The sequence below is a fragment of the Rhea americana genome, unplaced genomic scaffold, assembly GCF_003343005.1.
Source record: "Rhea americana isolate MKP2758 unplaced genomic scaffold, rheAme1 scaffold_50, whole genome shotgun sequence".
Classification (NCBI taxonomy): Eukaryota; Metazoa; Chordata; class Aves; order Rheiformes; family Rheidae; genus Rhea; species Rhea americana.
In genome coordinates this window covers 4,169,862-4,185,871 of record NW_028186646.1, presented here as the reverse complement: position 1 = coordinate 4,185,871, position 16,010 = coordinate 4,169,862, and the positions used below count along the sequence as shown (strand labels likewise).

Here is a 16,010-nt window from a genome sequence, read left to right as displayed (position 1 = left end):
AGCCCACCTGGATGCAATCCTTTCTAATATGTTCTAGGTGACCCTACTTCAGCAAGGGGATGGATTAAATGATCTCCAGAGGTCCCTTCCAATTTCAACCATTCTGTGATTCTGTGAAAACATCACCTCCAACAAAAATCAAGTTAAAAGCTCTATAAATCTCACTCCAGCTTATCTTACATGTCAGAATGAATACCTCATGTTCACAAAGGTCTTGAGATTACTGTTCTTGATCAAGACAGTCCAGAAAACAAACAATTCATGAGCAGCAAATCACTTCCCTTGTAGCCATCACATTGCCTAAAAGTTTTGCATGCTATCACATAGCAGTAGCAGCTCCTGAAGCAGCATATATCCATAGGAGGAAGAATGCTCAAAATGAAGACAATATTAAAATACAGGACTGAATTCTGCTGACAAGCATGCTCTTGAGAGTATGGTAAACAAACTTTTCTTCTATTATCTTCTATAATTCGCCAAGATTTCTGAAATAATTCATTGTTTCACTGTCATGAGCTTACTATTTCTCCTCTCAGATTTATTCCCCCACAAGCTATCACTGGTAGAAGGGCATGCAAGTGGCTATTTTCTAGACAGATGATACTGGAATCCTTCGGTCCTCATAACTAAGCACTTGTCAGGCAAAATTCCTGAATCTGCTCTTTCGCCCTAGGTCATGTTTGTGCCCTCTTCCCAAGATGTCATCTCATAAATTGTGCTCTACCAAGAAAACAGATTGCTACCAGGTTCAGATGAGCCACCCTGACACACTGTTACCAAAATACTATGCTTCCTTAAAAGTGCTTTTTCATGTTATTACTCTTCTCCAACAAAAAGGGATGAAAGCCTGATTCTAAGAAGATTCTGTCTGTAATTGATTTTGTGTTTTTTTCTTGTGCTTTAAATAACAGCTATTTTTCACACAACCATGAAATAGCACTGCTCTCCCTCACAATTTTTTATTATTGGCTGCTATGAGAGCCATCACTTATGATCACAAGATTGCTAATTATCCAATTTTATATATTAAAAATAGAATATTTGCTTATCATCAAATAAAGCATATTTTCCTGCTTGTACCCACTAAAATAGAACTTTATCTCCTCTTTCACATACTGCTTAATGCTTGTTTACATGCATTTTAAAATTTATCTTGTTCCACATCTTGAAAAATTATAATCAATCTGTCCAATGAGTGGAAAATATGTACTGACCGTTATCTTCCAGGTCAAGATTAGGTTATGATACTAACTGACCTGAATTAGGTTTTCTTTAATTCTATTAGTTATGCTTTCCTAAAAAAAGTACATATTCACAGAAAAATATTAGCTCAACCTGCCTATTCTTGACACAAAAACTGCTTACTAAAGGTTTTTTTCTTATCAGGTTTCTTCTCACTGTATCATTCCTAACTAACTTGTTTAAATGTATATAACATTTGTTGTGAATAGATACTGCCTATTTAGTGTACTATACATTTAACACTTTATTAAAGGTCAATAAAATTAAAAGATATCTGGAATTGTAAGCGTTCCTATATCGTTGTTGTATATGCCATATTACTATGTAGTCTCCTTTCCCTCGAAAATTTGTGGCTTATTATAATTATGTTAAATATTAGTGGCAATTTTGCCAAATAGTATGCTAAAATATGACATTAAGCAGGTTGTTTGGGCTTGGGGATTTTTGTTTTGCTTTACTTTAAGTTGTAAGTAATTTGGTTGTAAGCAGAAGAAAGTTCTGAAGGTATCTTTCAGAACAGTGTGCTTACTGACTCAGGTTCTGAAGGAAAATGATTTCTTTCTGAAATTAGATATTTCATAATTGCTCTTATAGGAGAGAGATGTATCTTAAAAAATTAATCCTTACTAATCACAGTAACGAATAGAGTCATCACCAAAGATATTTTTTCTTCCTCAGGATTCAGGCACATATTCCAAAGTAAAACCTACCACTACTGCTACAAACTTATTATAGCATAAAAAGGATACTGGCTGGTACATTTGTAACATTTTTCAATAGAAGAGCAAGGCAGGAAGAGAATGCTGTCCGAAAAATTCATCAATCACTATATCAAATATTTGGAGGAGATGGTTCAAATTCCAATTAATACTTCCAAACTACAATGACATCCTATATTCAGCACTGGAAGGATTTGAAGAAAACACTTAAGATAGATTTGACCATATAGTAAGTGAAAAGGAATTCATCTACTAAAGAGCGTGAAGACGTGAAAAAGGACAATGTGGACCTAGGAGGTTTAAGCAGAAGAAATTAGGATTTTCACCAAAAGACTTAAGAGAGCTAGCAACAGAAAAAAAAAAAAAAATGTGAAACTGTTGTTTTATATTAAAAACTAAAGATTTGTACTCTTTAAACCAAGTCAACGGCAAATGAAATCAGATGGCGATCACAGCCTCTTGGCTACATTGCTCAAAGTCTCTCACACAGAAGTAATCAGTTTGCTTCAAAGTTGAACTTCAAATTATTAATAAACACATTCTTTGTTATATTACCAGGCAGAAGGATATCTAAGCATAGGATCTACAAAAATCAATATATAGAGAAGGAACTCTATCACAGACATCTTGTTCTGTCCACTTCATCACAGTTGAATCATAGATCTGACAATGTCTGACCAGTGGATACTTTCAAAACAATCCTTACGCTCACAGTTGTGAGGTAAAGAAAGGAAATCAAGACAGCATGCATATATTTGTGATTGAAGCAACAGAGTTCATCTTCTTTAGACTTCTCAGTCATGCAAAGCTCATGGAAAAAAAATCAACAAGACAACCAAGACTGGCTATAACCATTTAGAAAGAATATGAACTTCTTCAGTAGAGGAAGACTTTTTACCCAGAAATATAACTTCTGCTTCTGATGATACAGATGTGCAGATGGTCATCATAAAAAAGAAGGAGGATATTGCCATTACCAAAACAATGTAACAGTCATAACCAAATTCCATTGTGTCAGCAGTAGAAGCAGTACATGGAGTAATAAATTCCTAGATTATGCTTAGTTCAACGAAATATACCATGGAAAGAACATCTAAGAAACAAGCACAAATGGCCTAAAAAGAGACAAAGGCCAGGCAGTATGAGATCAAAAGCTCAAATAAATAGAGAGATAAAGTCACAATGTTCTAAATTCAATATATCGTTTCCCAGTCCTTAAAATTCTTCCTCGAGACTATTCCGTGATGTCTATGAAAATGAGCCAGTAATAACAATTATTTTAAATATGCTTTTAACTAAATACATGGATTTCTAAATCAAATATTGCATACTCTAATTTGTGTAGGTAGTGAGTTATTCCTCACTATTCTGTTGCTCCTACTGTTTAACTCCCTTCTCGGTATAACATATATTCTCTCTATATATAATTATATGTGGCTTTGTTACACAAAGATATGAAGTTATATTATATGAAGATGTATCTGAAAATATTCCTTTCTCTTTTGTTCCCCTGAGAGCCTCCTAGAAAACTTGATAATAATGAACACAGTACAGAGATATCTTGTTTCTGTCAACAGTGCTGGAATGGTCCACAATTATTGCTAGTAAACAGTGTGAGCCTTTGGAACATTTAGAGGCAATTTAAGTTGCATACCAGCTCCTCATCAACTGATTCACTGATGTTGGGCTTTGTGTCTTTTTTGCCAAAATTAAGAGGTGTGAAAGTTTTACAGCAGTAGACCATAAACATGGTTTTATTGTATTTATTTCTGTTATCTAGTGAACTGGAAAAATAACCCTCTTTGACCAGCAGAAAGAGGACATTTCATGATTAGACCAGGTACAGAAGAATATCCATATAAAATCATCTGTAATATATTAGACTTTATGCAGAATGTTAGAAGTAAATTTACAATTACACTGTAGGCTAATATAAACAATCACTGCAAACAGCCAAAAAAAAAAAAACATCCAAGCATTACAGTTTTGATATAGAGGAATCATCTGTAATTTTAAAGTTAATTGTTTTAAAAGGTACTTACACTGGACATTTATAGCATTGAATTTATGAAGGAATCAACATATGTTCACCTGAAACATATCACCTCACCCCTTATTAATAGCACCCAGACTCGACGTGTGAGAAAACTATGACTCTGCTGAATGTGCTTAAGAAACAGGAGCATTAAAAAAGGATTTCTGCAATGGGTGTGTACAGGAGGGTCCTCACTGATATTTTCAAGTTGAAAAAGAAACTGGAATCAGTTTCTTTAATGCAAGTGGAGTGTTTACTGTCTGAAATAGCTTTGAAATTTCAATTTCTTGGTCCTTCTTCAGAACACCCTTTGTATTTCAAGCCTGCTACCTAACCTGGAAGGCCTGGCAAGGCCTCTCCCTAGTCTGTCTGGAAGGCTTAGTATCCATTAAAGGCCCACGAGGCACGATGGGAAAACTTTTGAAATTAGATGCTTAAGTCTAAATATTTAGAAGATTAAGTTTTGACACCTACAAATACAGAAGTATTGTCCTTAATTCTCTCATTCTGCTTTATTCTTGCTTATATTGGTTGGAAGACCAAAGTGGAAAGAATCTGGTCAGTTCAGAACTGTCCAGCAAAAAAGACATATCAAGGGGCAGAATGAGGCATAAATAACTTCATCAACTGAAACCAGTGTCACTAATATGAGTGGCCTTTTAAAATGTCAGGGAAACCCAGACCTATACCCATTCTAAAATGGGATAATCATAATCATTTTTTAAACTTGATGCAGATTTATAGGGAAACTAGGAAGTGACACAGCTTATCCCAGTGCATCACACACAAGCTGTACAACAGCTGGCAGTCCAGTGTCCATGCAGTCCCCACTCAAAGTATGGCTGAATTTGCTCCCATCTTAGCATAGCAATAGGATAGAGAGGTCTATATTTAATTTTTGTTCTTTTAAAATAAAATTTCTTAAATTTACAGCATTGCAGAGAGTTTTTTTTTAACATGCACAACATTCAAATACCATTTATGCTATGGTGTAGGAAATGCTTTAATTTGCTCAGTGACACTATAAATATATCTTTAGTCATCCTGTTTACAATTAAGACTATGACCTCATGGATCACTCTAAAGCAGTGAGATATTATCAGCTTAAATCACTAGGCAGGCTAACTTAACTCTAAGAGTTGTGAAATACCCGTTTCATTTTGAAAGGAGTGTTTAATGCTGAAAATTAAAGATCATGCTTTGTCTGTTATAGCTGACAATTTTAGCACACGTACACAGTTAAAATGTCAAAGAGTTCTGTTGCGATATTTGCTGCCGTGGATATTTCACAACAGCTGGGAAGATGACCAAAATTTGTAGATACAGAATATCAAAATCTTTAAGTTTGTAGTTAATCATCTGCAGTTGTTTAAAACTGAAAGGAATTATATAGACATTTTATTATGCATTCCAATACTTTTCAGATAGTATTTTTATTCAAATTAACTTATTATATAGATAAATTTTAATGATAATATAGTATTTTTCTATTTATTTTTGTTCAGGAGAATTGTATAATGCATTTTTCACATAATTAGAAAGCTAGGAAAAAAGTAATTTTCAGACAAGGTTATGTGATTCAGCACCTTGTTCTCTGAGTAATGATTAATGGTCCCCAGCAAACTGTGCACTTTGTGAACATGTGGGTTTCACCGACAAGGCATCAGCAATTTTAAAATAAAATAGATCAATAGCTTTGTTAAAGTCAGGAGAATTAAAAAGAAATAAAAAAAAATGTTATTCTATTATTTCTTCAGAATAGATATTTTTAAAATGAAGACAGGAAGCTTCTGACTTGCTATATTGATGCATATCACTATAATCTATCTTAGACAAAAGAACTTGCAAAGAAGCTCTTTCAATTCCTCAGTATCTGGTTATGCATTACCTTTTGCAGTGCTGCCAGTCCTCCCCCAACGACATGCCTACTCTCTGCCTATATCCCTTTCCTTATTGATCTCCATTTTTTTAAGATTAAACTGTTGTGTTTTAATAAAATACCAAACAATGCAAGCATAGTTCTAATTAGTGAAAGGCTTCAGCTACACATAAGCAATTGCTTTTATTTCATTTCAGAAACTGTGTTTACGGACAACAACGTCTTTTCTATCCTGCATCTTTATTTTATAGGAGCTCTATATATGCAAACATATTATAGCCATCTCGTAGGCTTTACATACAGGAATTTCAGAAGTCATGTCTTTTCTAATACTCACTGTTACTTTATATGTCTTTACATAAACAGTGTTACTCCAGAGGATTTATAAAGCTGTATGAAATCAAAATCACACTAGTATAGCTAATTGACTATATTGTAACTTTTATATAAATTGAGTTATCTTATTGGTAGTTGTTCTCTGCTAGATTTCTCCTAACTTTTAAACCGAAGAGAAATGAAATCCATGATGTCATGTGCCAAGTGTAATTACTTCTAGAGCAGGCCATCTCTGTCTACGGAAAGTTTATTTCAAGAAAATGTTGAGTTGAAATTGCAGTGTACTATTGAGCCTGTCTTATCAAACAGAAATAGGTCAGAGGACAGCTACACCATGCAAGGTATGTTCTATATTATGAATGTCAAAGTATGCAACTCTGCTGAAACACTGACTGTCCCCCTGCTTTGTTGTCAAAGAATAAATAAAGGTATTGCTAATGTGAGAAAGCAAGCTACACACAATTCTGAATTACTTTAAGATTTCCTATATATTTATTTAGCCCTAGAAACTGCAAGAACAAATGAAAATATTTACATAGAATTGGAGCTGCGGATTAATAGAAAAAAAATTTATTAGCGAGAATGTGACTAAAGAGGCTTACAGAGCTTTTCCCCTCCTCAAGATGTCCATATCTCATGCACACGAAGAAGAATTGCTGACAAGCTCCAAGAAAACACAAGGAGTCATTTTTATCATCATAGTTCCTTCTTCTCTTTATTTTGTAGTAGATATTCTAAGTCAACCATCTGTTTGCATAATTGCTGATGAGCCTCATGCCTTCTCTAACCTACACATCTGTCAGCCTCCATAGGGGAGGATGGAAAATTTTAAATATAGTTCCCTATATTTAACCCTACATAATTCAAGAAGGGCAGGCAGTTTATCCATTTTGTTTACAAGAAACGTAAACTATACAAATATTAAGATAAGCCGCTACACAAAAACTGTTCCTATGCATATCAGCAAGATATCCATATACATAAACTGGAGAAATAGATTCCTCTCTGCAAAGCTGGATAATTCACATTCCCATAATTACTATGGCATCTGATCACCTCAATTTCTAAATTCTTTTAGTTTTTAAGGATGTGATGGACAGCAAAATTCTTCTGTTTGTTAGGTCTATTCATCTTCTGTAAATAAGGTCTACTTCAGAGCTCCTGTAAAGATGTCAGATTACCTAAGTATGGATCCTGGAGGCATTTAGCTGTGTCTATCCTGCAAGTATATGGTGATTTATTCTACTTCAATTGCACTTAATAAATGAAATTTTATTAATGTTTTTCTTCAAAATATTTTTGTCTTTTAAAATTTCTAACTACAACTAAAACTTGAGAAAAACTCCTTACGTAAGTATATGCTGCTATTTATCTCTTTACTGAGTTTATTTTTGGCCCTAAAGAACTACAAGCAAGAAAACCTTTACTTAAAATAAAATGAACTGATTAGCAAGTATGTTGACAGGCTACACCAACCTTATTTGATGGAACAGTTAATCCTGGACCATTCCCATGCTCATGAAAAACAAGGAGGTGATCAGCAGTAGTCAGAATAGATTCAGGAAGTGGAAGTCATGCTTAACCAAACTTAGAGCCTCCCATGATGGAACAACTGGCTGGGTAGATGATGGGAGAACACTGAACCTTGACTTCAGTAGGGCTCCTGACACTGTCTCCCATACATCTTCACAGGCAAGCTCAAGAAGTACAGGTTAGATGAGTAGACAGTGAGGTAGACTGAGAACTGGCTGAAAGGCAGAACTCAGAGGGTTGGGACCAGTGGTGCAAAGACTGGTTGGAGTTCAGTAACTAGTGGAGTACCTGGGGGGTCAATAGTGGTTCCAATCCTGTTCAACTTATTCACCAGTGACCTGGACCAATGCACTAGTATAGGCTGGGGGCTGACCTACTGGAAAGCAGCTCTGCAGAGAAGGACCTGGGAGTCCTGGTGGACAAGTTGACCATGACCCAGAAATGTGGCCTTGTAGCCAAGAAGGCCGATGGTATCCTGGGGTGCATTAGGAAGAGTGCTGCCAGCAGGTCGAGGGAGGTGATCCTGCCCCTCTACTCAACCCTGGCTGAGGGAGCCTACATCTGGAGTGCTGTGTCCAGTTCTGGGCTCCCCAGGACAAGAGAGACATGGAGCTACTGGAGAGAGTCCAGCAAAGGTAGACTCATCCTAAGATGATTAAAAGACTAGAGCATCTCTCACATAAGAGAAAAGGTTGAGAAAGCTGGGCCTCTTCAGCCTGGAGGAGGGAAGACTGAGGGGGGATCTTTTCCATGTGCATAAATATCTGAAGGGAAGGTGTCAAGAGGAGGGGTCAGACTCTTTTCAGTGGTGCCCAGTGCCAGGACAAGAGGGAGCGGGCACAAAGTGAAACACAGGAAGCGTCATCTGAATGTGAGGAAAGACTTTTTTACTGTGAAGGTGCCAGAGTACTGGCGCAGGTTACCCAAGGAGGCTGTGGAGTCTCCTTCCTTGGAGATGTTCAGAAGCTGTCTGGATGAGGCCCTGGGCAACCTGCTGCAAGTGACTGTGCTTGAGCAGGGGGTTTAAACTAGATCATCTGTAAAGGTCCCTTCCAACCTCAGCCATCTGTGATTCTGTGATTTATTGGTTAGAAAAGAGAAACAAGATGCTTTTCTTAATTTAAAATGTTTCCATAGTTGACAGAATGGGGGAAGGGTTTGGTAAAAAGGCAAACACAAGTTTTAGTAATAACAATAATACGACTATCATAGACTCACAGAATCAGTGAGGTTGGAAGGGACCTCTGGAGATCATCTAGTCCAACCCCGCTGCTCAAGCAGGGTCACCTAGAGCATGTTAGACAGGGTTGCATCCAGGCGGGCTTTGAAGATCTCCAGAGAAGGAGACTCCTCAACCTCTCTGGGCAACCTGGTCCAGTGCTCCGTCCCTCTCACAGTGAAGAAATTCCCCCTCACGTTCAGGCGGAATTTCCTGTGCTTCAATTTTTGCCCATTGGTGACATGCTGTGCCCAGTGGTGACATGACTATGGTGACATACTAATAAGAGCTGATAAAAGGCTGCTGTGAATGCCTTTGTGCAGCCATAAAAATGGAAAACTGTCATGTACTAAAATATGTTAGGAAATAAGAGAAATACGAATATATAAAGTAGATAAAACATTATCTAGGTTAATTTAAGTTCGTGAGGTTATAGAATTTCCTCTGGGGTAATATTTTTTGTCTGCAGAATTTGCCTACTCAATCACATGTGTTTAAGGTAAGCAAGCTGGAAACAACTATTTTGACACTAGTGGTAGGAAACAAGCTAAGAACAAGTCAAGCAAAAGAAACAAATGTTGATGAGGACCCAGAGTCAGCTTTTGAGACAGACACACCAGAAATCTCCTGAACTTGACAGTTTTGATGGATTTCGTAAATTTCAGTGGATTTTTTCCTGTGTGTACTTGTTTACATCAACATTTTTGAACGCATGTTAAACTTTACCAATCACAACTGGTGTAAGTACAAATTGCATACGAACCAATTTTATTTTATTTATTTGGAACTTGCCTTCTGCTAGTTCAGTTTGTTCCTGTATTGTAAGAGATACTGAACAATCCTCTCAACATTCTTTGTGCACGCCGGATTTTAGAGACCTTCCTCATGTCATAGTCATTTCTTTTCCAGAACGAAGACTACTGCCTAACTTCATCATTTGTTATATGGAAGATATTCCATATTACAATCATGCCTTCTGCCTTTCTCTGAATCTTTTGAGCTCAGTTTCCAGTCACTCTGGGGCGGGAGTAGAACTTTACATAGTATTTAAATACAGATATGCCATAGATTTATTCAACAGCATATGATATTCTCTGGTTTGTTACCTAATCCTTTCCTAACAATTCTTAACAACACTTACCTTATTTGACAGATACTAAGACAGAACTATTATTTTCATGAAATTATCTATTACCTCACTAAGATCTCACTCCTGAGGAGTAATGGTCTAATCAGACTCCACAGCTTCATATGTAAAGCTATTTGGTATTTTTCCCCATATGCATTTTTACATAAATCTGCAATGAATTTCATCTGCCATTTTGAGTCCAGTCACTCAGTCTAGTAAAGACTTCATACATTTCTTCAATTTTCACCTTTAATACTGTGAATAATTTAGCATTATTAGCAGTCTTTCTCATCAGCCTGCTCAACCTCCTTCCCCACTCATTTATAAGTATGTTGAATACTAGTCCCTGCAGAGATCCCTGCAAAACTATTCTGCTATCTCCACCTTTTCAGAAAACTGATAATTTATGCCTACTCTCTGTTTCTTGTCTCTTAACCAATTACTGATTCCACGTAATTTTCATTCCATGGAATAATTAGTTTCCTTAGAAACTTTTAGTGAAAGAACTTATCAAAAGTCTTTGGAAATCCAGGTAGATTCTATCAGCTGCATCATGTTTGTTGAAGCCTTCAGAGATTTAAGTTTCCAAGGCAGGACATCGCTATAAGAAAGCCATATTAATTTCCCAAATATATCACATACATTTAAGTGTATGATACTTACATAATAATTACGATAACTATTGTAAACTTCTATTAATTTCCATAGTACAAACCTAAGGCTCATTGGCATGTTAAATCTGTTTTTAAAAAATGGTATCCCATTTGGTACTCTCTAATCACCAGTTAACAAGAAAGCTTAAAGTGAAAAGTTTCACACCACTGATGGTGCTTAACCTTTTTTATTTTTTATTTTTTTATTTTTTTTTGTCCTTAAGCTCCTCAAAACATTATTATGTTGGTGACTAGAAAATGTTCATTTGACTGTTTTTCATAATCTCTTTTTTGAGAGACAGATCCTCCAATGAGTCCCATACAAAGAAAGGTTCTGTTACGGAAACTACTCCAGTTCTTTCTATAGCTAAATTCATTCATTATGGGACAGAGCAGAAGTTAATGGACAATTTTTGGCTCCCAGATTCTCTTCAAAAAAACTTCTTTTGATCCTATTTCAAGCAATACTGCAACTTGTCTATTTGTAATTATTAAAAACTATCAGTTGGTTACTTTGGAAGCAAATCAATTATCAATGCAATAACTTCGCAGAAATTTTTCTTGTAGTCAAAATCTCTTCCATAATATAGTTAATGGTGAAGTTGATAAGAAGCCAACAACAGTGCTGATACCAGTAGTATTTATTCAGAAGCAGGTGAGCTTTAGAAATAAAATGTTTACCCTCAAGATTAACAGGTCACAGAAACTGCCTAAGCAATACACCACAAAGGTATATTTATACTATCTTTCGATCCAGAAATTAAAGTTAAAATGCAGTAACACTTTTCTGCCTGAAAAAATATCTTTGAAAGGCGGAGGTATTCACTTCTCATTTAGAAATACCTAGTCTAGTTTTCTAAGCTCCTGACAACATCGAAGAGTTTTTCACCATGCTAGGCCATGTCTACACATCTCTATTTAATCCATTTCCTCTGCAAACAAAGATGTCTCTGGCAGTTTTAATTGACTCAGAGATGCTACACTTCTATTTCCCAAATGTGCCACTCACCCTCAACTGTCTCCTTCCGCAAATGCCAATCTTCCTGAAAGAATGTGCTGTCTCTTTGTTGTTTGTAGTGATGCTGCCCTCTAAACTGAAGAGCAGGAGGTCACAGTTTGGGAATGGAGCATAAGGATTCTTACCTGCTGCTTTGGCAACATCTGTAGCTGAAATGTTCTGGTGGTTTGAGTGCACTCTGAAGGTCACAGCTGGTCCCAGCATGCTAAAAGAGATTATTAAAAATGTAAGACTCATAATCAAGAGATAGGACATAATATTCCTTATCAAAACAGGTTTTTAAGGAGAAACTATTAAGACTCCATTTAGCCCTCTTCCTTTTGCTTCATTAGCTACATTTGCATACATTTTTGTACCTCTTATGGGTGTTTTCTTTATATCTTGTGCTCGAATGATTTCAGAGACATTAAATAAACTTCAGAACACTCCTGTAAATATTATTCCTAATAGGAAGCTGGCAAAATGGAGGCACAGAAATTAAGTTAGTCACTCAAATACAGCATAGAACAAAACTGGAATTCAGCATCTAGAGAAGATTACATGTGCTTTCAAATTTTATAAGCCTTACATGAATACAAGCTTAGTCCTCTTATCACAACTGTAAGCCTATGAATCCTACCTTACAGAAAGACAATAAAGAAGCTCAGAATTTTGATCTTGATCCTGCAAGAACATACATGGTGAAAAGATTTTGGACAAATCTGATCCAACGGCTGAAAATTGAAACCTATACAGATTTTGTCCAGAAAGATGGCACAACGTATTTATCTTTTAACAACAGAGGTGATCATCTATCTGAATAACTTATGAAGGGGAGTGATGGACTCTCTGCTGACCTTTTTGGGTTGAGCCTGATAGCTCTTTATGGCATTAAAATCTATAAGACATTTAGTGAGCGAATTACAAATTAACAAGACAAAGACTGGCAGAGTAAAGTATTCAGAGTTTGACAAAAAAATTTCACTGTTTATTTTTAAAGAAAAATAAAACCATGTAAATAGTCTTGTATTCAGTTTCCACTAATTCCAATAACATCAAACTTACATGTACCTAAAAGTAATAAAGTAATAAAGAAATTTAAGTTCTGAGATCCTTAATATTATACTAAAGTATATATATGCAGAAAACACAGGAAAAATACACCCAAACATAGTAAAAGTATTTTAAAAAATTTCCAGATATCAAGACCCAGTAGAAACTACAATGTACATTAACAGAAGTGCGAATATGAAAATTGGCACCATAAGAACTGTTTACTTATATACTTTGTATTATGTGAGTTCTGAAGTTGTTATTAATGACATAATCAGTGAAGAGTTATATTTGTACTACGAATAATAACCCTGTCTCAATCACCATTGAAGTACACTACCTAGAACCACATATGAAACACACTTCAACCTTCCATAGCTGTGGCTTATGAGTAAATGAAATCTTACACTTTCCTACGTAACAGAAGTATTCTGAAAAAAAATTATTTCAGGGCTTGAAATGCATTTTGTATTTTTGTAATTGAGAGCATTTAATGAAGTGTGCTTAATTGAATCACACATCTCCTATACAGAAATACCTTTAAACTTTTTCCATTCTAGAGAGAAGAAAATTATTATTGATCATAAGACTTTGCTTAGAGGTCACAAAGGGAATCAGAGAAAGACTAAGGAGCTTAATCTTTCACTATGCAAGGCATACACTGTGCACAGTCTATTCTGGAGTTAACAGGATCTGTCATTAATCAATCTCTTTTCTCTAAATACTTTTCTGGGGGTGGGAAGGAGAGAGAAAAGAAAACAGAGATTTTATTGCTAAAGATGATGCCATCTTTAATGTGCAAGAAATATATTTTAATAAACATTGAGTAGCTATAAAGCATTTATTAGCATCATTTAAATAGTTCTTTATGATATAATACCATTGCATAGTATATTCTGAGATACATAACTGCTTTATAAAAATTCAGACCATTCACAGATTCTGTCACTAAAGGTGAAATAATCAACCATAAAAGGCACATGGGAGTTTCCTGATTCTATGCACTGAATATAATTGAGCTTTACACTGTCCTCCTTCTTTCATTTCCAGCCTAAGAGTCCTCTTCAGCCACTCCAATGCTTATAGTGTAATCAGCAGCGTGCACTTTAAATAAAAGCAGGCTTCAAGCTAGTATGCAGGAGGCCTATGACAAGGACAACACAAAGAAACAACTTCATATATCCGCTCAAATTTACAACATGTATTCCATCGTAGTCGAGCACCTGAAACTAATGCTAACTTTCAAATATAGTGTAGTTACACTGCCCTTTGCTTCACCAGCAAAGACACACAAGTTTCTTCCTGCTCCTTCCCTTGCCTTGTTTTGTTACCTCTGTCTCTGTGCTAGAGCTCACTCCTCCCTCAGCTGTGCCACTATACCACTCACTGTGGCTAGGCACTTAACAACATCATTAAAATTGTACTGGTGAAGAACTGGATCATTTCAGTGATCCAACCTAGGCAGCGTGACATAGGAATTTAAAACAAAGGATTCCTGTCATTTGAGACTGCCTGGGACTATCACACCTTTCTCTCTCTAGTGACTCTGCCAGGATAATCCAGCAACAGGATAGAAGCCAGAGTAGACAATCATGCCCACGTGTGCACTATCACAAGCACTGTCATTCCTCCACATGACTGATGAGAAAATATAGGGAAATAAAGAGAAAAAAAAATCAGGTGGGAAAAGAAATCCTTATGGGACTCTGATGATGCTGGTTAATACCCATCCTTTTGGGGAAGAAATCTAAGAAACTTTTAAAATGCCCATTCGTATATTACCACGTGGGATACTGCTTTACTCTGCAGTCACAACTGAATGTTCGAGTTTAAGAAGGATTTGCCAGGTGACAACATAAGCAAAATTTTGCTAAGAATATTTACAAAATATAGAAAATAAAGCAGTTCTTGTCACAACTTTTCACACACAGATATTCTGCTGATTATTTAAAAGCAAACAAAAGACCTTGAGATTACTTGGCCAAAATTGCATTTCTGCTAGATATTTTGGGAACTGACTGCTTCACAAGCTCATAAAATGAGATTTTTCTCATGAGGGGTTTCTGGCAAAAGCACTCAATAAATAAGTATTTCAATAACAATAGATGCCCTTTGGGGAATCCCTCACTGTTCATTGTATGTCGGACAAGATCATTTAAACAAAAACAGTAATTATTTGACTGAAAAATATATTTTAAAGGACTCTTAACAAGAAAGTAACCAGTCTGAGAAAAGGTTCTAAGCCATATAAAACATTCGCCTGATACTAACTGACCAGGAACTTTAAACTATATAGACAAGACTGCTTTTTCATGACGCTGTCAAACTCTCTGAAGCCTAGCTAGTATTAATGGCAATTGTCCTTACATCCCTCTAAATACTGAAGCTCACCGAAGTGCACACTATTGTTTATGACCCGAAGAATTGCAAACAAACCATTCCCACAAATCACGGATGATTCTGCCAGTTAGCAGAGGCATCCCCACTTCGTGGTAGATTACATCACCGCAGCACTCAGAGCTGGGCGGACGAAAGCAATCATAAATGTAAAATACAATGCCCAGTCTGAAATTTTAAAAAAATTCTAATGCATGCAATGGAGTATTTCTCCTGCTATAATAGAGGGATTAAAAATGTTATATGGCACCATATTTAATCTCTAAATACAACATTTTATGTAAGATTTTAGGTTTAACAATTCTCTCCCCAAGGTGTATCCTACTACAATTATATCTATGTAAATATGTGGTAAACTTTGACATAAGTGAACTTATACCCACCTAAGTGAGAAAAGATTGTGAGTTTTAAAATTCTTGTAAGCGGAATTATTATAATTGCACATAACATTTTTTTCATAATACTTTGTTATGTTTTTTGAAAAAAGAAAGCAAATCTAGCTTCAAGGCTAATAAACAGTGACTTCTCCCCCCAACAAAATGTGATGTCTGTTGCAATGACCTGCTACATTTATTACTTGAAATTTACTGACTAATTACTCCCTCTGTTGGCTGTCAGAACTTTTTTTTTTTTAATTTCAATAATGTTGCCTTCAGCCATAATAGTTTTTTTTAACAAAGACATTCAAAGCATATTGCAAATTGTCACCCTTATGTGCTGTTGTTTTATATGCTGTTTACTAGAGATGAAATAATTACAGTGTTTATATCAAAATGACTTGAAAGTTGATTGCTGATTTAATAATATTCCCCTCTCCA

At 35.8% G+C, this 16,010-nt stretch overlaps 1 protein-coding gene across 1 annotated transcript in view; it reads right to left on the bottom strand.

Annotated features, from left to right (window-relative positions):
- Window positions 1–16,010, bottom strand: part of PTPRN2 (protein tyrosine phosphatase receptor type N2) — a 592,277-nt gene that overhangs the window by 349,129 nt on the left and 227,138 nt on the right. The window contains exon 11 of the mRNA XM_085317725.1: window positions 11,889–11,968. Within this exon, the coding sequence (XP_085173851.1) occupies window positions 11,889–11,968 (80 nt within the window). The remainder of the gene's footprint in view (window positions 1–11,888; window positions 11,969–16,010) is intronic.